General features: G+C 40.2%; 1 protein-coding gene across 1 annotated transcript in view; it reads right to left on the minus strand.

Annotated features, from left to right (window-relative positions):
• The window catches only part of LOC128689934 (carboxylic ester hydrolase), a 182,286-nt gene that overhangs the window by 102,819 nt on the left and 56,782 nt on the right, over nt 1–22,685 (minus strand). Inside the window, exon 5 of the mRNA XM_070088707.1 lies at nt 2,327–2,512. Coding sequence (XP_069944808.1) covers nt 2,327–2,512 — 186 coding nt within the window. The remainder of the gene's footprint in view (nt 1–2,326; nt 2,513–22,685) is intronic.

The following is a 22,685-nucleotide window of genomic DNA, read 5'->3' on the forward strand; positions in this document are numbered from 1 at the left end:
GAACTTTTAAATGTCGACGAAGAAAGTGAGGCGGTAATTTTATGCACTGGCCAGGAAGGTATACCATCTTTCAGGAGTGAAGAAGAGAATGATGTGAGTGTGGGGGACGTGCGTGAAGCATTACGTAGAATGAAAGGGGGTAAAGCAGCTGGAACTGACGGAATCATGACAGAAATGTTAAAAGCAGGGGGGGATATAGTGTTGGAGTGGTTGATATTTCTGTTTAATAAATGTGTGAAAAAGGAGAAGGTACCTAGGGATTGGCAGAGAGCATGTATAGTTCCTTAATAGAAAGGGAAGGAGGACAAAATAGATTGTAAAAATTATAGAGGAATAAGTTTACTGAGTATATCAGGAAAAGTGTATTTTGAAAGAATTAGAGATAAGACAGAATGTAGGATTGCGGATGAGCAAGGAGGTTTTAGAGTGGGTAGGGCATGTGTAGATCAAGTGTTTACATTAAAGTATATATGTAAACAGTATTTAGATAAAGAAAGGGAAGTTTTCATTGCATTTATGGATTTAGAAAAGGCATATGATAGAGTGGATAGGAGAACAATGTGGCAGATGTTGCAAGTATATATGGAATAGTTTGAAAGTTACTTTATGCTGTAAAGAGTTTTTATGAGGATAGTGAGGCTCAGGTTAGGGAGTGTAGAAGAGAGGGAGACTACTTCCCGGTAAAAGTAGGTCTTAGACAGGGATGTGTAATGTCACCATGGTTGTTTAATATATTTATAGATGGGGTTGTTAAAGAAGTAAATGCTAGGGTGTTCGGGAGAGGGGTGGGATTAAATTATTGGGATTGACACAGTTACTTTTTTGCTGATGATACTGTGCTTATGGAAGATTCTAAAGAAAAGTTGCAAAGGTTAGTGAACGAGTTTGAGAGAGTGTGTAAAGGGAGAAAGTTGAAAGTGAACATAGAAAAGAGTAAGGTGATGAGGGTATCAAATGGTTTAGATAAAGGAAAAATGGATATCAAACTGGAGAGGAGTATGGAAGAAGTGAATATTTTAAAATATTTGGGAGTTGACGTGTCAGTGGATGGATTTATGAAGGATGAAGGGAACCACAGAAATGATGAAGGAAAAATGGTGAGTGGTGCGTTGAGGTATATGTGGAGACAAAAAACGTTATCTATCAGGCAAAGAAGGGAATGTATGAAAGTATAGTGATACCAACACTCTTATAAGGGTGCGAAGCTTGGGTTGTAAATGCTGCAGAGAGGAGGCGGTTGGAGACAGTGGAGATGTCCTGTCTAAGGGCAATGTGTGGTGTAAATATTATGCAGAGAATTCAGAGTGTGGAAATTAGGAGAAGTTGTGGAGTTAATAAAAGTATTAGTCAGAGGGCTGAAGAAGTGTTGTTGAGGTGGTTTGGTCATTTAGAGAGAATGATCAAAGTAGAATGACATGGAGAGCGTATAAATCTGTAGGGGAAGGAAGGCGGGTTGGGGTCGTCCTCGAAAAGGTTGGAGGAAGGGGGTAAAGGAGGTTTAGTGGGCGAGGGGCTTGGACTTCCAGCAAGCGTGCGTGAGCGTGTTAGATAGGAGTGAATGGAGACAAATGGTATTTGGGACCTGACATGCTGTTGGAGTGTGAGCAGGGTAATATTTAGAGAAGGGATTCAGTGAAATCGGTTATTTTTTACATAGCCGGACTTGAGTAATGGAAATGGGAAGTACAATGTCTGCACTTTAAAGGAGAGGTTTGGGATATTGGCAGTTTGGAGGGATGTATTATATATCTTTATACGTATATGCTTCTAAACTGTTGTATTCTGGGCACCTCTGCAAAAAACAGTGATTATGTATGAGTGAGGTGAAATTGTTGGATGATTATGAAAGTATTTTCTTTTTTGGGGATTTTCTTAATTTCTGGGTCACCATACCTCGGTGGGATACGGCCGACGTGTTGAAAAAAAAATATGTATTCCAACTAGTTGCAGTATGTCCTTTGCTTGAAAACGACTGGTGTCTTGATGCCTTGATTTGTGTACTGCTCGTGAGACTGGTATCCAAACGGGACTAGAATGAAATTTGTGCCCTGTCGATTTTTCTCCTGAGGTGCATACCTAGAGCTCTACCTCTTGAGAATTTGGAGGCTTGCCTTTAATATGTGGTCCAAACAGAGAGGTACAGGAGGCTTTGTTTTTGTACGTGGATGATATTTTTCTGAAATCTTGTAGCCACAGCAGCAAGTCCAGTTTTAATTGAGGTCGAAATTCTAGCTCAGGTAGATGCTTAACCAATGAAAGAGTAGTAATTTGATAACCGTGTCAGGGGAGGCTTTCCTGTTTCTTAAAACGAAATAACATCGCTCACCTTTGGCCTTGGGTGCGAGCATCTGTAAGCTGACGGAGACACCACCGGCGCTCTCTCCGAAGATAGTGACCTTGGTCTTGTCTCCTCCGAAATTGTTGATGTTCCGTTGCACCCACTGCAGCGCCAGCGTTTGATCCTTTAATCCGAAGTTACCAGGGATCACTGAGTCCTCAGTTGAGAGGAAACCTGGACGTGAAAGAAGAGGATGTGAGTCGATCAGTACGTGTATATACAACGATAGTGTACTCTCATCTGTTTTATTGATTAATTGTTTTGCTTGCTCGTGTACAAGATAATTGCTGTCTTAATGAGGCTTTTTCAGTCGCAAGAGTTGATATTCTAACAAGCCAAGTTGAACGCTTGAACTGCCTATTTATTTATCTTAAAAAAAAAAAAGATACGAAGATAGAAAACAAAGTGACTACACAACTACACCTTTATAGCTTTAAGGTTATCTTTTGAAAACTTAGTAAATATATTAAAAATAACCAATATATTTCAGTACAGATAAATACATATTAATATATGAAACAAAAACTTAAGATAAATAACAGTAATTCAAGAAACATCACCTCCGGGAAAAAAAGTTTAAAGGAGTATTTAGCTTCAAATAATTGAGATTATGATTATCGAATTTTGGGTCATCGTTATTTTATTAATGTGCTACGCACTTGAAAAATATCTTTCATTTTTATCACTATGACAAGCGAATTCACATATAAACAATATAAGAGGAGATGAAAGCTATAATTTTCAACCTCACATGGAAGCCCTCTTCTTTAAAGTGTACAACAGGAGAAGGTTTTAAACAAAAGCAAGCCACATGACCTACCTGGAGGCTACGTGGAGGACACTCCGGGGATCAACGCCCCCACGGCTCGGTCCATGACCAGGCCTCCTGAATCAGGTTTAACTACAAAATATTTCATGAAAAACGCTGCTGTTTGCATGATGTTTCCACTGACCTCCTGAGATACTTGAAATGAGTTTTGATGCTTCATTAGTGACTGACGAATTTTATCTTTTGCACCAAATATATATTTTAAATATAATGAAACCAACTGAGTGCTCATACATAGCACTCAGCCTGTGCTCTAGCACCTCCAGTAGCTCAGTGCTCTCACATAACTCTTATTCTATACTGGAACAACACCAGTAGCTGATCAGCCGGGCTGTGGCTCGTACGTTGGTTTGCGTGCAGCCAGCAGTAACAGCCTGGTTGATCAGGCTCTGATCCACCAGGAGGCCTGGTCACAGACCGGGCCGCGGGGGCGTTGACCCCCGGAACTCTCTCCAGGTAAACTCCAGGTAAACATAGCACGCAGTCTCTATGGAACTACCACAAGTAGCTTGAGTTCTCACATAGTTGCCAATTTATTTTGGATCTCCAATGGTCGAATATTCACCCATAACATCAAGCTTGTTCTGGATCCCCCATAGCTTTACACCCAATCCGTACTAGACAAACACAGAAAATGATTATTCGTTCTTTATACCCTGCCTACAGTGGCTCAGTCTGAGCTGAGTACCTATTCATAATACCCACTCATTCATAATACTAGCACGCAGCTTGTACTTGACCACTGGTTCATGGTCCGGAATAAATATCAGTACCACTTGAGGTGGGAAAATCTTTTACTTACTAGTTTATGTGTAGGATCTCTTTATATATTTATGCATGATAATCTCCCTAAAGAAGCAATTCTATTCTATTTGATTCGCCGGTATGGATCCCAGCCCGGGTCTCTTCCAATTTGGTGACCCGGCATTGGCTCCCTGGGTAGGAAAGTGTCGTTTATCTTTTCTCGTAGATGCGTTGCAGTCCTTCGGTGGGAAGTGGGGTTCCTCTCCGGTTCTATGGACAAATGTCCCAAAAGTTAGTTTGCTCTGACGGCGGTTGACGTGGGGTGCAAAGGACGCCCAAAGCAGGTCTTCACAGCAACTTGCGCTTGGGGTGACGTGCAATGACTGGAAGTAAGGTTTCCAAGTCTCTGATGGCTAAGTACACAAGATGTGCCGCCTCATCCTCCCGGGCCTGCCCACTGGGGTCACTGGGAAGTGTCTACGGCGAAGGGGCATCGTAGTCGAGCAGTCTAACAGGTCATGCACCAGGGGTTTCGGAACCATCCGGTCACAGTGGGCACAGAGCTCCTCTCGTGCCCATTCAACAATCCGTGCAGTGGCGGGATACCCTAAGCGTAGGCGGTGGATATGCACCCACAGTTCTCTGGTCTGCATCCGAATACTTGGAGGGGGTGTCCTGTGAGTCGCCCTGTCATACCAGCGGCGGCTCCATGAATCCCCTGGGCCAGGGAGTGGGCGCCTGGCCGCACTGGCAGCCCAGATCATAATCAGGCTGTGCCTCGAGTGTTGCGGTCTTCGCAGCCTCATCTGCGGCATCATTGCCGGGGATACCCACATGGCTCGGGATCCAGTTGATGATGGCTCTGCGACCCTGGGCCATGAGCGTCTGCAGGTTGCTCTGGATAGATGTGATTAAGTGTATGTTGTATGTTGTCCCTTGGCTCTCTGTACATAATTGCCTGGATCGCTGCCTTGGAATCAACATGGATGACTGGGGGATGCTGATTGTCTGCAATTGCATGCTGCAGAGCTTGTTGGAAGACAAAGAGTTCAGCCTGGAGTATGATGCAATGGTCCGGGAGGCGCCAACCTGCTGTCAGATTGCTGTGGAACATCCAAGCAGCTGTGCAGCCTGCCACTGAGTCTCTGGAGCCATCGATGTAATACGGCACACACCCAGGGCCTTCCACACCTGCAATGCTAGCCGAGGCAAGTCGTTGCAGAACGTGCTGGGGGCAATGCCTCTTGCTGCCTGGTAGGGTTGTCCAGTGCACCGCCAACAGCTCTGGCTCCCATGGGGCTGCACCGTGTAGTTTGCTGCCGGTCTGTCACAGCTTCCTGCCTGGAGCAATGTCATGGGCACGAGCTTCCTTGTGGCATCTGCAACTTACCACAACCATCGGTGGCCGGGGTGCATTGGTATGACATGTCCCTGGCAGACCCTTAAATCCCTCATCAGTTTGTCAGCCCCTGGGAGTCGGAGGTACTTTGCTATCCTCTTGACAGCTACAAATTGGATCCTGTCCTCAAGGGGCTGCAACTCCGCCTCAAAGTTCAGAGATACCGCATTGGCCCACCTAGGCGCCCCCAGCATGGCCCGTGCAGCTGTGTTTTGGACCACACAGAGACACTTGATGTTCGTGGGCCTGGCATGAACCAGAGCAAGTGCTCCATAGTCGATGAGCGAGCGTATTGCCTGTATAAGAAGAACATAAGAACATAAGAAGGAAGGAACACTGCAACATGCCTACTGACCCATGCGGAGCATAATCTTTTGTATATTTAAGTGGAACACATGGTGCTACTAATTTTGGGGTAGTGCAGAAGCAGAGGTTTTCCCAGTCAAGTGCTGAGATGTTGTAGTCAGCTTTAATGTTCTTAAGCTAGCAATGACAGTTCCCCCTAACTCCTTTTTATCTCCTGGGAAATGGCTGGCGAAGGCTTCAGCAACTTCGGTGATAGAGATCGAAACTATGTTTTTGGGACAGAGGTGTTAGTAGTGGGTGCACAGGAGACAGACGTAGCTTTCTATAGTTTTGTGATTGTTGGATCAGTAGCGAGTGCAGATATGGCAACCGTGAAATTTATTGCTTCAGTGTCCATAGGCGAGGTTGATTCCGGGATATGTACAACGGAGGTGTGCTGCTTGACGATCTGTACGTTGTTGTAGAGTTAACTTCAAAGAAATTAATTTCCGGAAGGTTGTTAAGCTTGAAGACAGAGTTGATGACTTCGTTGAAACTCTCACACAGGTGAGAGTTTCCTTTTGGTGATGTCGTCCTGAAAAACTGATGATGGGTTCAGGATAGTGGGGGTGAGGAATGAAATATTCTTCCACCTGCATTGCTGACGGCATCACTCATGCCTCCGAGACCTATGAAACTTGGCTGCTAGATGCAAAAGATTGTCCATAAAATACTCACCGAATCCCACAAGAATCTTGAGGACACCACTGGAACAGCATAAGCTTCCATCACACGCTTTCAGGACAAGACTCAGAAGATGCTGCAAGAAGCCCAAGAGGAAATGGTATGGTGATACCGACAAGATGTGGAAAAAGACACTTATGTACAGTTCAGGACATTTATTAAAGGAAACGTTTCGCCACGAGTGGCTTCTTCAGTCCTAATACAGAGAAAACTAAGAAAACACACATATATATAGTGGCGGGAGTCTGGTGAGGTGATGCGTGGGTAGAGGTGGTAGTAGTAGTAGTAGTAGTAGTAGTAGTAGTAGTAGTAATGGAACTAAGGAGGTGAGGCAAAAGAGGGACCTGCTGGCATCAAGTAACACCAGTTCCCAGGATGGGTAATATCCTCTTGCTTAGTAATTTTCAAAATTACTAAGCAAGAGGATATTACCCATCCTGGGAACTGGTGTTACTTGATGCCAGCAGGTCCCTCTCTTGCCTCACCTCCTTAGTTCCATTACTACTACTACTACTACTACTACTACTACCACCTCTACCCACGCATCACCTCACCAGACTCCCGCCACTATATATATGTGTGTTTTCTTAGTTTTCTCTGTATTAGGACTGAAGAAGCCACTCGTGGCGAAACGTTTCCTTTAATAAATGTCCTGAACTGTACATAAGTGTCTTTTTCCACAAGAAGCCCAAGAATCAGCCTTTCCCGCCTTCACTAGCAATCGACCCATCATCTACCTTTCTGCCTTTCAGGAAGACATCAAAAAAAATCCTCAACTGTCTCGTGTTTGTAAACCTAAGGAGCGCCTCCAACCCAAGAACATTTAACGAACCCGCACCGAAGTAAAAAATAAGAACGCTTAGGATCATCAAGCAGCACCACTCAGCTGTACATATCCCGGAATCGACTGCACCTAAGGACACCGATGTACTCATCCCTGAAGCAACCAAACCCAGTGCCGCCCATACCATCTCTACACCCAGTACTGGCCCTTCCATCCCAGAAATACAAAATCTCCTCAACTGTACTCATTACTAACACCTCAGTCCCAGAAAACCAAGCGGTGGTTGCTGAAGCCATCGCCAGCCCTTACCCCCTAGTTAAATCAATGAAGGAAGCCATCATTGTTAACACAGAGAACAAAAAATCTGACCACCACGTTCCAGGAATTGAATGGAAAAACTTCTCCTTCTACACTACTCTCTTAAGTAATTGCACCATGTACTTCTACGAACAGTACATATGATTATACAGCGGTACAGTAAAATTCTTTTGCGGCACTCCGTACATCTCAACTAACCAGAAGTTAACGAGATAAATATTCCTACCTACCCAGAGAAGACTAAAGATCGGATCCTCAGTCATGAATCCACCGTAAGTTTCCGGATCAACACTTTACTACCTGCTGAACTATCCTTCCGAGCTCCAGCACCTGCCTATCATCCCCTTCACCGGCTACCTACTGCTGTGCTGCCATTGTCGCATGCTATCGACATTTTAAACATTTGGAATCTTTTAGGAATTATGCTGACTGCCTACATAGCAAAGTTTGGTGACCGAGGATAGGAAAATTAAGGAAAACTGTTGCATTATCTGCATCATAAACACGGCAAGCTTGAAGTTAATTAGTATATAATTTTTCAGTTTCTCCAGAAAAAGAGCAAACTGGAATCTACGCCAGTTGAAATCATTTCAAACTTTTCTCTAAGCAAGACTAATCAGCATCTTAGAAAGAAAGCAGGCTTTATGCACGCCTGGTGCACAAAACATTCAAATATTTAAGAAACTGGACAAGTGTTTCTTGACTTGGGTCTTTATCATATGGTGACAGCAGCTGGAACTTTTGGTCATCTGACTGAGGCCTTCTGCCACCGGTCCACCGGTCCATGGTTATAATAAGAATGGTTTTGAGAGTACACAGAAGTTGTAGACGCATAATAGAACATTAAACTGATTTAACCTAAGATAACCAAATTGTCAAAAAATGAGAATTATATCTGACCAGAAGAAACATTCTCCACTTATTTCACAAACCGGCTTGATTAATGCAATTGGCATTTGATAACTTTCACAACCTAAATTCAAGAGATTGTTTCCCTTGAGGATAACGCATCAGCATTAAACGTTTGAAACTGGCAAAAAGATGCATTTTTCAGTATATGACAGAAATCAACAAAATTTGTACCTGCGCAGCCTTAACCCATGAAACGTTTCATCCATTTTATAAGATCCATTTAACCCTTAAACTGTCCAAATGTAGATCTACGTTTTTTCAACATTGGAAAGTAGTATGTAAAAAAACGTAATCTTCTTTTTGTTATTTTTTACATTTGAAAACTTGTAAAAAAACTTTGATCAACCTTTTTTTTTTTTTGTTATATTTGAAAATATGTAAAAAAACGTAGATCTACTTTTGGAGCGCTACGCATGTGAACATAGATCTGCTTGGACAGTTTAAGGGTTAATCTATTGAAGATTGATTCAGTTCAGAACTGTTGCAATTTAATCAGAAGAAAAAGCCAAACTATTATGAGTCATATAGTGCCAACCAAGAGGAAGATAATAATAACAAAGTTTACAAGAATAGTAAAAAAATAATAGTCTTTATTTTTACAAGTACATGATACAAGTGTTACATCATTATGAGGAAAATAGTGTAATAAAGTCAAATAACAGCGTGCCATTTCAAGGTTAAAGTGGCAAAATGGACAATCACAGGAGACTCTTTCTCTAGTAATCATACAGAAATAACAATAAAAATGGGAATGGCTTATGTAGCAGTGTTCATGGGGTCCATATGTATAGTGTGGAAAATAATTTTCCAAATTTTATGCTGTGTAAATAAACCTGATTAATACGTTACTATTATTCTGTTGAGTGCATTTTAAATAAGAGAATCGACAGGGAAGCTCTGCGCCTGTGCTGACGAGCAGGGAGAGACGCCATTGTTTTTTGAATGTGTTATAAACACGTTAATATAAGGTGTATAATTTTCGTCGCTCTAAGGGTTATATTGGGCTTAAAACCTCTCAAATAGGAGCCGAAATTCTTGGATGTGCAGTCCTGCATAATTTGAGCAGCAGATAGACAGGACATCTCCAGGAACCTCAGATAAGCTATCTAAATTATGCTTGTAAATCTGGCCAGTATTATCATCATAAATTTAGGAAGAGTGGGTTTCTGTACATGACACACTGTAATCTCCAGACTAATTGGTGAGTGTTATGATTATAAATTCTCCTTCTGTTATATAAATGTGTATATGTAATCATTCATTAATTTTAATATACAGTCCACAAATTTATATTAAATTTTACAAGAATTCCTGGTGATGTACATTTCATTTGCAATTAATATAGGTCTAGAGCAACTTGTGGAGAGACAGATTATGGTAGGTATCGAAGGGGGACATTTTTTGCGACCTAGGTGTCCTAAAAATTCCTACTTGTCTCTGTAACTTTGATAAATAATAATTATCTTTGTTACCATTTACTTGTATATATCTAATGAGATACATCCAGGTAAATGTAATTTTCCACACATAGAAATAATCCTATGAATCTTGCCCAAAATATATTTAACAAATGTTGAAATCTTGAAGCCGATTGAAAGAGACGTTCTAGAATATTAAATGAAAATTCTTGATAAAGCAAACTAAAACGTTGATAAATATATCCCGAGAAACAGAAAAGTATCCCCTCGTTAAATTTAAAAACGCCATAAATCTGTATATTTATATTTTTTCCTAGTTTTCTTTTCACAGTTACATTATATTTAAAATATAAGAATTCTTCTTATTAAGAGACACCAGCATTTAGGGTTTGAAGATGATCAGAAAAGTATTCACTCAAAGTGAGTGGAAAACCGTGCTTTAAAATAGCCCATCAATTATAAAAGTTTTAGTCCGATCAGAAAAAATCATTCTCGAGTAATTGATCGGATACCATCAGATTTCAACAAAATTTTAAATTTGCACTTAGGCGGCCTCAACTTATGGTTTATCATCCTTATTTTAGAATGCAGTGTAGTAATATTTTGATGCCAGTCAGAAGCATTTGTTAGTTACTGAATAAAATAATCACTACTCATTCGAACTGGGACTTAGACCAGCCAATGGCAGAGTGCGCCTTGTGTTCAGGTAATCATACAATTAGTGAAAATGTGAAACCAATCAGATAAGTCATTTTCTAGTTCTGGCACTGATAACTATATTCTGGTTATAAATGTCCATAATTTTTAAAGGGGTGGACCGGTTAGCCAGCGGAAGGCCTCGGTCAGATGACCAAAAGCTCCAAAGGCGGGTCATCATCTGACTAAGACCCGCGTCAGGAAACATTTGTCCTGTTTCCTGACGAACCTTACCTAACCTAACCTAACTGATAACTATTCCAAGTTTCTTTTACTATTTTACTACATCAACAAATTTACCTGCACGCATCAGTCTTTAAATTTTAAAGTCGTTCAGAAGAGGCAAATTGGAATTAATTCATCGAGATTTATCGGGAATAAAAATTTCCAACTATTTAAAAACTAAAATCTTCCAGTCAGCCGACACATATTTCATTTTCACTCTCGGCAGTCATCGTATTTTTTTGCAACCTTTTAACACGCTTAAAGTTCCACCACAGTGTATTTTGGAAGTTATGTGAGCCATTCCTGGATGCTGGGAATGGGTTCAATGACTTTGTTCATAGGGCAGGTGAACATGCTTATTGTTCCTAGAATTCGATCCTCGTTACCGTAAATAGGTATTAAAAGTTTGAAGCTAATTGGATGAGAACATAAGAAAGAAGGAACACTGCAACAGGCCTATTGGCCCATGCGGGGCAAGTCCATATCAATCCCAAGCTTAGATCAATGGCCCACCCAGTCAGGTCACCTCCACTTAAAGAAGGAGCACGGCTTCTGACTTAAAGAAGGAGCACAGCTTCTGACTCAGTAGCACCAGCTAGTCAGGTCCAACTAACACCTACCCACACCCACTCATGTATTTATCTAACCTATTTTTAAAACTGCACAACGTCTTAGCTTCTCGTACGATACTCGGGAGTTTGTTTCACTCATCCACAACTCTATTACCAAACCAGTGCTTTCCTATATCCTTCTTGAATCTGAATTTTTCCAACTTCAAACCATTGCTGCGAGTCCTGTCTAGGCTAGATATTTTTAGCACACTATTTACATCCCATTTATTTATTCCTGTTTTCCATTTATACACCTCAGTCATGTCCCCCCCTAATTCTATGCACTTCTAGAGAGTGCAGATTCAGGGCACAGCCTATCCTCAACTTTGTCATCCTCCTCTGTACGGTTTCCAGTGCATTTACATCCATTCTGTAATACTGTGACCAGAACTGTGCTGCATAATCTAAATGAGGCCTAATCAAGTATATAAAGAATCGAAGAACAACCTGAGGCTTTCTATTATTTATGCTTCTTGATAAGAAGCCAAGGAGTCTGTTAGCTTTATTGCGAGGACTTATGCACTATTGTCTTGGTTTCAGGCAACTGCTAATCAGAATCCCAAAATCTTTTTGCAATCAGTAATATTAAGATCTACATTGTTAAGTTTATATGTGGCATGGTTATTATATTTCCAACATTTAGAACTTTGCATTTGTCTATATTAAACTGCATCTGCCACTTCTCCGGCCACTGCATCAGTCTATTCAGATCATCCTGGAGTGCACTAATGTCCTCAGTAGAATGAACTGGACGGCCATTTTTGGTGTCATCAGCAAATTTGCTGATGTCACTATTTATTCCCTCATCTATATCGGTTATGCAAATTGTGAACAACATTGACCCTTGTGGAACACCGCTTGTGACGTGCCCCCAACATTGACCCAACATTGACCCTTGTGGAACACCGCTTGTGACGTGCCCCCATTCTGATTTCTCCCCATTTATGCAAACTCTCTGCTGCCTATTTGTCAGCCATGCCTCTACTCAGGAAAAAATTTCTCCTCCTATTCCATGTGCCTTAAGTTTCCTTAATAGCATCTGATGTAGACCAAGAGAACATGTAGGCCAGGATGAATTACAGCAGTTGGATATGCTGAATGTTGAAGACAGAGTAAAACAACTGAAGCTAAATCATGTTTATAAAATTGCTCACGAACAGTGTCCAGAATATCTTGCTGTCAATTTTGTCAATGTTGGGAACCAAAGCAATCATAGTACTAGGGGGAGAGAGCACAACTTTGTAGTACCCACAGTCAGTGGCCAGGCGTCAAACACCTTTTATTGTACAGCAATAAAGGAATGGAACAGACTACCCACACATGCCAAAGCCAGTCATAGCATGAACCAGTTCAAGAAGACTGCCAAAAAGTGTCTGATGAATGAAGCTACAGAAAGGGAGGGGAATGATTTTCTATTTTTTAGCTAAAATACGTGTAAATTTTACCTTATCCCTAGTAATGACCCTCGTATTGTAGATAGTCTTAATGACCCTCGTGTAGTAGATAGTCTTTTTAGTATGATAATAAGATGTTATCTTCATTGTAGAATAATAAGAAAATATTATAACCTTTATATTATAATAATAAGGTAAAAGGACCCCAATGGAAATAAGTCACTCTGTCTGACTTTTTTGGGTTATCCTAGGTTCTCTACACATATGCTGCTATGTATGATAATTCTATGTAACTGTATTTGTGTATACCTGAATAAATTTACTTACTTACTTACTTACTTACTTACTATCGAAAGCCTTAATGAAGTCCATATGCACAATATCATATTCAATACCATGAACTACCTCCTCAAATACCTTAGTGAAAAAAGTTAGTAAATTCGTACGACAGGAACGCCCCTTTGTAAAACTGTGTTGAGATTCATTAATCAATTTATGCCTTTCAAAGATGGCTACGAATTGCTTCGGCAATTATTGATTCCACAAATTTTCCCACTATAGAGGTAAGGCTTATTGATCTATAGTTCGAAGTTAAGGAACTGTCACCTGCCATGTAAATAGGTATTACATTTGCCATTTTCCACTTATCTGGCACTATGCCAGTTTGTAGTGGTATGTTGAAAAGATTAGCCAAAGGTTTGCTAAGTTCCTCTTTACATTCTTTTAAAACTCTTGCAAACAATTCATCAGGGCCTGAGGATTAGTTAGGTTTTAATTTCTCTGTTTGTCTGAGGACCATGTCACTAGTTACTCCAATCGTGCATAGTTTATTATCGTCCTGTTCTACATAACTTATTATTTCTGGATTTTCGCTAGTATCTTCCTGGGTAAAAACTGAGAGGAAGTACTGAAAATTTCACAAATATCCTAATCACTGTCAGTGACCTGACCTGAGTTACTCTTAAGTGGGCCTATCTAGTCCCTAATCTTACTTCTGTATACCTGAAAGAACCCTTTTGAGTCCCTTGCGACCTTAGCCTCATAATCCCTTTTAGTTCTTCTTATTCCTTTTTATATTTTTCTCTTTAACTAAGCATGCTGATTTCTTAACTGCCCGTCCCCTCTTTTGATAGGCCTATATATGCCTCTCTTTTGACCATTAAGATGTTTTAATCTATTCTTCATCTATTTGGGATCATTTTTGTTAGATCTAATATCCCTACTCGGAACAAAAGTTGTCTTGGCAACTATCACCACCAACCTGACCTATTGTCAGGTCATCTCAATTTAACCCACCCAGGTAATTTCTCGGTGCCATGAAATCGGCCAAGTGGAAGTCTGTGACAGAGACTTGATTGCAGTTATCTGGGTAATTCCATGATATATTGAAACCATGTGATTTGTGATTGCTTTCCCCAAGCTCATCAATAACCTCAAGATTATTAATTGTGATTCTTTGTTGGTAAGAACCAAATTAGCAGGTTCTTTTCTCTAATTGGTTCTCTCACAAACTGTTTTTAAAAATGCAATCTTGAACCGTCTCAAGAAAGTCACTAGACTCAAGATTTTCTGTCACAGTGTTCCAATCAATTTGTCTAAAGTTAAAATCTCCCATTAACACATTTTCATATCTAGATGCCTTATGAATTTCGTGCCATAACAGCTTACTGCACTCTCTATCAAGGTTTGGGGGCCTATGAATCACACCCAAAATTAGCTTTTAACAACCCTCGAAAAACTGTAGCCAAACAGATTTTATGTTTGATGTTTCTATTCTTATATCTTGTCTATGACAACAATGTAAATTATCTCTGACTACATCGCCACTCCACCACCCTTCCTGTTAACCCTATCGGTATGGAATAGTTTATAACTTTGTATGTTGCATTCAGAAGGCATTTCTCTATCTTTCAAGTTGAACCATGTCTCTATTATAGCAATAGTATCTATATTACCTGCACTTGCAAGTAATCTTAGCTCATCTGTCATATTTCTTAGACTCTACTATTTGTATAGTAAACCTTAAGGGTGCTAGTCACTCGTTTCCCTCTACGATCTCTTTTTGTTTGTTGATCAATTGATTTGCCTTTACTAGCAACTTTATTTTGAGTATTGTCTTTTAAACATATCCCTGAGGTATCCTGGTTATATCTGTTATTATCAACCCTAATACTGCAGCCTGACTGCTTCTAACAGACACCCATACCACTGTAATCTATCAGTTTAAAGTCCTAAACATGTCACCAAAAATCTCCTCAATCGAATTGTTTAATGCAACCACTCCAACCCCAGAGAGATGAACCCCATCCCTTGCATACATATCACGTTTGCCATAGAATATGTCCCAGTTATCAATGAATGGGATTGCAAGTTCCTTGCAGTACCTGTCTAGCTAGCAATTTATACCAATTGCCATAGACATCCATTCATTGTTCACTCCCCTTCTAGGCAAGATGCTATATATGATTGGGATCCCGCCCTTAGACCTGACTACATCTATGGCTGACCTATACTTATCCAGCAGCTCCTGTCTCCTGTCATTCCCGATGTCATTTCCTCCAGCACTAAGACAGATAATGGGCTCGTTCCCAATGCCTGACATAATATTATTCAACCTGCTGACTATGTCACCAACACCAGCTCCTGGAAGGCACACCCTCTGTCTGACCTTTCTATCTCTGTTACAAAAAGCGTGGTCCATGTATCTTAACAGAGAATCTCCTACAATTAGAATATTCTTACCTTGATAAGCAGGGGAGTCAGTGGTTCCTTGAACCCTTTCAGGGTTGGTGCCGTACTAGTACAGCTTATGGGCCAGAGTTGGTACCGTAAGATAAGATAAGATAAGATTTCGTTCGGATTTTTAACCCCGGAGGGTTAGCCACCCAGGATAACCCAAGAAAGTCAGTGCGTCATCGAGGACTGTCTAACTTATTTCCATTGGGGTCCTTAATCTTGTCCCCCAGGATGCGACCCACACCAGTCGACTAAAACCCAGGTACCTATTTGCTGCTAGGTGAACAGGACAATAGGTGTAAGGAAACGTGTCGAATGTTTCCACCCGCCGGGAATCGAACCCGGGCCCTCCGTGTGTGAAGCGGGAGCTTTAGCCACCAGGCCACCGGGACACATAAATTCTAGTGGCCTCAAATTAAGTGGGAAACAGTTGTTAGGCTTAGATATGAGAGAATGGGTTTGTGTGGTCATTGTGCACACTAGGAAAAAATCGGGCACCCAGTGGTGCATCGTGGAAATGCCATTTTAGTATACCTTGTTCACCAAGCCTCGCAGTAAGAAACACCTCACTCCTCGGCGAATTGGGGCACTTTTGTTCCCCAGTGACAGTTCTAATACAGATGGAAGTGTCAGTGAAGATGACTTTCAAGGTTTCGAGAAGACAGACTGTGACTGAAACTAATGACCATAATATCGGCAATAGTGAGGAAAATCCAGATGACCCTCAACCTTCAACCTCTGGTGCTTGGCCGTCTTGTTCACGTTCAGTTGTACCAGAACGAAAGAGGAAACTCGTATTTTCCCATATCCAGGACTCAGATGTGAGCAATAGTGATGACAGTGATAGTGAATATGAACTCCAAGCTCTTGAAAACAGTTCCAGCAGCGAGAGTGAAGTGGAATATTCTCCAGTGAAGCGTCGGTATATACGACGGAATATGCACCTTGTAGTGTGCCATATGCAATTCCAGGGGTAAAGAGTACATCTCCGAGTACATCCTGTGGCCATACAACAGGCACAGATAGTGAAAATGAAGTTGATTGTGTTGCAACTGGGTTGAGAAATGTGGATGCGGCAGCAGATGGTAGTGGTTATAGTGGTGCCAGCCATGAGGCACCAGTTGTGGATCATGCTGGTACCCACGCCGCTGAGTCAGCTCAGCTACAACAAGGGCCACCCTCACCTAACCACCCACCACACCAGCCTCCACAACCACAACCTCCTCAACCACCTGTCAGTATCCAGTACCCACTGCAGTACCTACTGCTCAAAAATTGAAGAGTATAAGCATAACCCCAGAAAGCTCTGGCAACAACTAAAACAGTTGGGGTATAGCCATAAGCCAGTAGATAGGTCTAACATAGTACTCACTATCGATAATGAGGTATGCCATGAAACATCTAAGGTGGCAAATTGCTTTAATTCATACTACACATCTGTTGCATCAACACTAGTAAGTAAACTACCAGCTGCATCAAATACCTTTAACACAGACTCTGATAAGTTTCAAACATACTATACCAATAAAGGGGTAACCCCAAACAGTTGTCAACTAGTAAGTGTATCTCATGACTTTATTCAAAAAGAACTAAGCAGGTTAAACCCAACTAAGAGCACAGGCCCTGATAACATCCCGTCTAAGTTCCTAAAAGATGGTGCTTCTGAACTGTCAATCCCTATTGCTCACATAATAAATCTATCAATCACCACTAATACCGTACCGGAGGGGTTCAAGGAGGCCAGAGTTACTCCTATCTTCAAGAAAAATAGTAGGTCTGATGTAAGCAACTATAGGCCTGTTAGTATACTCAGTATAATATCTAAAATTCTAGAGAGGGCGGCGTATTCTCAAGTAGTTAAGTACCTTAATGACAACAACATTCTCCATAGCTATCAATCGGGCTTTAGAAGATCCTACTCAACCGACACCTCCCTTATTAATCTGATGGATTACCTGAGAACTGAAATGTCAAAGGGGAGCCTCATAGGTATGGTAACCTTAGACCTGCAAAAGGCCTTCGATACTGTCAACCACAATATATTATGTAATAAACTTCAAGCTATCGGTATAGGTTCTGTAGACTGGTTTAAGTCCTACCTTAGCAACAGGAGACAAATAGTCAAAATCAACAAAACAGAATCAGAACCCCTGCCGATAACATGTGGAGTTCCCCAAGGTAGTATTCTGGGTCCCTTATTATTTTTATGTTATGTCAATGATATGCCTATCAGTGTCAAGTGCAAACTCCTACAGTATGCAGATGACAGTGTCAGGTAAAGACCCACAAGATATTGCTAATGTTTTAACACTGGAACTGGAGTCCTGCAGCAAATGGTTAGTAGACAACAAACTATCATTACACCTAGGGAAAACTGAAGCCATTCTCTTTGGCACGAAACATAAACTGAGAAGGGTAAATAACTTTAATGTTCAATGTAATGGGGAGCCCATCACTTTGGTTTCATCAGTAAAATATGTGGGAATTCCCTTTGACCCATGCATGTCAGGAGAATTGATAGGGAACAGTGTAGTAAAGAAAGCGAATGCCAGACTGAAGTTCCTGTATAGACAAGCACAATGTCTACCTACTGAGACTCACAGGACCCTATGTCTAGCCCTTATACAATGCCACATGGATTATGCATGCTCTTCATGGCACTCTGCCTTGACAAAAAAACTGAAAGATAGACTGCAAATCACCCAGAACAAAATCGTAAGATTCATCCTGGGGCTGGGACCAAGAGAACATGTAGGCCAGGATGAATTACAGCAGTTGGATATGCTGAATGTTGAAGACAGAGTAAAATAACTGAAGCTAAATCATGCTTATAAAATTGCTCACAAACAGTGTCCAGAATATCTTGCTGTCAATTTTGTCAAGGTTGGGAACCAAAGCAATCATAGTACTAGGGGGAGAGAGCACAACTTTGTAGTACCCACAGTCATTGGCCAGGCTTCAAACACCTTTTATTGTACAGCAATAAAGGAATGGAACAGACTACCCGCACATGTCAAAGCCAGTCATAGCATGAACCAGTTCAAGAAGAGTGCCAAAAGGTGTCTGATGAATGAAGCTACAGAAAGGGAGGGGAATGATTTTCTCTTTTTTATCTAACATACGTGTAAATTTTACCTTATTCCTAGTAATGACCCTCGTATTGTAGATAGTCTTAATGACCCTCGTGTAGTAGATAGTATTTTTAGTATGATAATAAGATGTTATCTTCATTATAGAATAATAAGAAAATATTATAACCTTTATATTATAATAATAAGGTAAAAGGACCCCAATGGAAATAAGTCACTCTGTCTGACTTTTTTGGGTTATCCTAGGTTCTCTACACATATGCTGCTATGTATGATAATTCTATGTAACTGTATTTGTGTATACCTGAATAAACTTACTTACTTACTTACTTACGTAATTGTGCGGTGTGGTAGCGTGGCGGGCTTAATTAAAGGAGTGTACGACAATAATTACTATAACTCGTTTTCTCAAGTACAACATCACTAGAGAAACTGTGTATAGTATTTCTTTGGGTGGACTGTAGAAAAATATTGCTTTCGAAAAATAATAATAATATAATAATGATAGTAATAATAATAATAATAATAATAATAATAATAATAATAATAATAATAATAATAATAATAATAATAATAATAATAATAATAATAATAATATCTTTATCGGGGACACTTGGTCCCAAAGATGAGGAGGTACTTGTACCTCCTCCCATGGGAGACTTAAGTCTCGAGACACTCCCCAGATAGGGAGCCAAGGCCGGGTCACCACTACTTGGAAAAGACCCGGGCCGGGAGAATACCGGCAAATAAAAAAAAAAAATCCACAAGTACATGTACAATTCAGTTCAATTCAATTCAATTCAAGTTTATTCTCTATAAGGGTTACAATGTGCGGTTTACAGGGTTTGGGTATTGTGTGGTTTACATGTTATAAAATACTAATTACAGAGGGGGCCACTAGGACACCTAGCATGGCTAGGCATTTCGGGCAGACTTAGATTAATTCTTAACATTAAATCCTTATAGATAATGGTATTAAGGCTAAGTGACTACATCATAATTTGTGAGTTTAGCAATGTGAATGCTTTTGTTTTGACACAATACAAAGTGTCTATATTGGAGTATCATAGGCAAACTTATGACTAGTTAGGATTTATTATTTTAAGATTAAGATTAGTATTTCTGGGTTTATAGTCAGTGGGTGAGTGAGTGTAATTGTGAACCACCAGGTGGTTATCATGTAGTTAGTTGTCGGGGTGTATCAGGGAGATAAGATGTTTTCTAACTGTAGTTTTGAAAGTGATGTATGTGTCTGCAGTTCTAGAGTTTTCAGGTAGGGTGTTCCAGATTTTAGGTCCTTTGAAATGCATAGAATTTTTGTAAAGGTTTAGTCGATTACGAGGAATGTCATAGAGATGTTTGTGTCTGGTGTTATGCCTGTAGATCCTGTCACAACTATCAAGAAAGTGTTTTAGGTCAAGGTTAATATTGGAATTTAAGGTCCTGTAGATATAGATTGCACAGTAGTAAGAGTGAATGTTCTGAACAGGGAGTAAGTTTAGATCTATGAAGAGTGGCGGGGAGGTTGTTGCCACGGATGGGATTTAGTGATTATTCTTACTGCAGCTTTTTGTTGGGTTATTATTGGCTTTAGGTGTGTTGCTGCATCAATGACATACTACTACATAGAAAGCCGCCTGTTATGTAGAGCATTTCGGGCAAACTAGGTCTGTTTTGTCCCAGGATGCGACCCACACCAGTAGACTAACACCCAGGTACCCATTTTACTAATGGAGAACATAGATAACCGGTGTAAAAAAACACGCCTAATGCTTCTACCCACTCCAGGAATTGAACCCGAATCCTCGCCCAGTGAAACGAAAACTTTTGCTTGCATGCCACTCATAGTGTCATTCGCTCTTAAGGGTATGTTGCATGGGAATGGGAGTTTAGCTGCTATGTATTCGTCTGCACCAACCTGAAGACAACTTGTAAACAATGTAAGGTGTCTGTATTGTGAGATAAAAATCTTCACAAATAGTGCGATATGAACAGGTATCAGCGGCGGCCAGTACATACATGTCAAATACGTAAAAATACCACCGTCCTCCCAAAACACTAACACCATATACACATTTATGGAGCACCCTCCGATCGGTGTTATATAATAATAAAAATAACAACAACAACAATAATAATAATAATAATAATAATAATAATAATAATAATAATAATAATAATAATAATAATAATAATAATAATAATAATAATAATCGTTATTTCTACAAGTAAAACTGGGTGTTGCCGGGAGCTCTGCGTCTTTCCCGGTTCCATCTGAAAACTTTCAAAAGATTCAAGTGTTTTAAAGTTATTACCTAATAAGGCTCTTACTTTAATTGAACTCTATGGAAAAAGTGTTGCAGGAAATTAAAAGTGCTTAACCAGTGAAAAGTAAAGTTATAAAAAGAACGTGATAACCTTATTGCTGATATGACAAAACTTTTACTAACATGGATCGAGGACCAAGCTAATCACAATGTGCCTTTGAGCCGAGCCATTATCCAGTCCAAGTCCCTAAGTCTCTTCAGTTTTATGATGGCTGTGAGAGGTGAAGAAGTTGCTAAAGATAAAGTCGAAGCAAACAGAGGCTTGTTTCATCTGACTTCCTTCAGTAAATACTACTCACCTCTCTCCCTACATTAAGGTCAAAAATATTTTAAGGTAAGTAATGAGTGTACTGCATAGACATTTTACTTTTTATTTTTTTCTGACCTAGTTCTATTATTAACTTAATATATCATAGTGTAAACTTATTACCAGGCATTTTTATTCATTTTAAAGATAAAAAGGGCCATTTGCTTTACGGCGGTAGCCTGGAACCTAATCCGCCATCTAAACAGGGCCCTCTTGGATTTGTTACCGATGTGAGAGGAAGGGCAGGCAGGTTATAACAATGGGGAAGTGGAACAGAATCTTTCGTCTGATAGCCATGAATGTCGTAGGAGGCAACTAAAATGCTGGGAGTAATAGGCTAGTAACCCCTTCAGAATAAATTACTAAAAAAGAGAAGATGAAAAAAAATTATAAGACCGGGATGTTTGAATGTACGTGAATGTAGTGTAGATGGTAAGAACGAGATGCTATTGCTATTGTTATGAATGAATAGAAGTTGGATGTCCTAGCTCTAAGTAAAACAAAGTTGAAGGGAGTAGGGGAGTTTCAGTGGGGAGAAATAAATGGGATTAATAAGTCATGAGTATCTGAAAGAGTTAGAACTAAGTAAGGGGTAGCAATAATGTTGAAGGATCAATTGTGGAAAGAGAAGAGGGAATGTAAATGTATAGATTCAAAAATTATGTGGAATAAAATAAAAGTCGGATGTGAAAAGTGGGTTATAATAAGTATGCACCAGGAGAAGAGAAGTGCAGAGGAGAGAAAGATTTTGGGACATAATAAGGGAACGTTTAGGAATCTTTGAACCAAGTAAGAGAGTAATTGTGATAGGAGACCTAAGTGCTAAAGTGGGAGAAAGGGTTAGAGAGGGTGTGGTAAGTAAGTTTGGGGTGTCAGATGCAAATGATAACAGGAGGGGGGGGGTCCTTTGACTGAACGTTGTGTACAAAGTGGTTTGGATATACGTAATACACTTAAAAAAGGATAAGTGCACAAGATATGATAAAGAGCGTAATGACAGTAGTTATTTGGACTATGTATTGCTGGATGAAACGCTGATGGGTTGACTTCAAGATGTACATGTTTATAGATGGGCCACAGATACATCAGATCACTTTTTAGTTGTAGCTACAGTGAGAGTAAAAGGTAGATGCGATGCAAGGAAAATGGAATCAGCAAGTAAGAGAGAGGGGTGAAGGTTTATAAACCAAGGGTAAGATAAACAACTATTGGAAGGAAGATGGGCTGTTGCAAGTATAGGCAATGGAGATGAAGAGGTTTAGGGCCGAATTAAAAGAACGTAGTGTCAGAGTGTTCAGCAGAAGTTCGTGGTTACAGGAGAGCGGGTGTGGGAGGGAAGAATAGTGACTGGTGGAATGATGAATTAAAGAGAGCAGCAAGAGAGAAAAATTTAGCATATGAGAAGTTTATACAAAGTAGAAGCGATACAAGGAGGGAGGAATGTAAGGAGAGAAAAAGAGAGGTTAATTAAGAATGTAAAAGGAAATGAGAGAATGTAAAAGCAAATGAGAGAATGTAAAAGCAAATGA

Source organism: Cherax quadricarinatus, chromosome 25 (assembly GCF_038502225.1).
Source record: "Cherax quadricarinatus isolate ZL_2023a chromosome 25, ASM3850222v1, whole genome shotgun sequence".
NCBI classification, from domain to species: Eukaryota; Metazoa; Arthropoda; class Malacostraca; order Decapoda; family Parastacidae; genus Cherax; species Cherax quadricarinatus.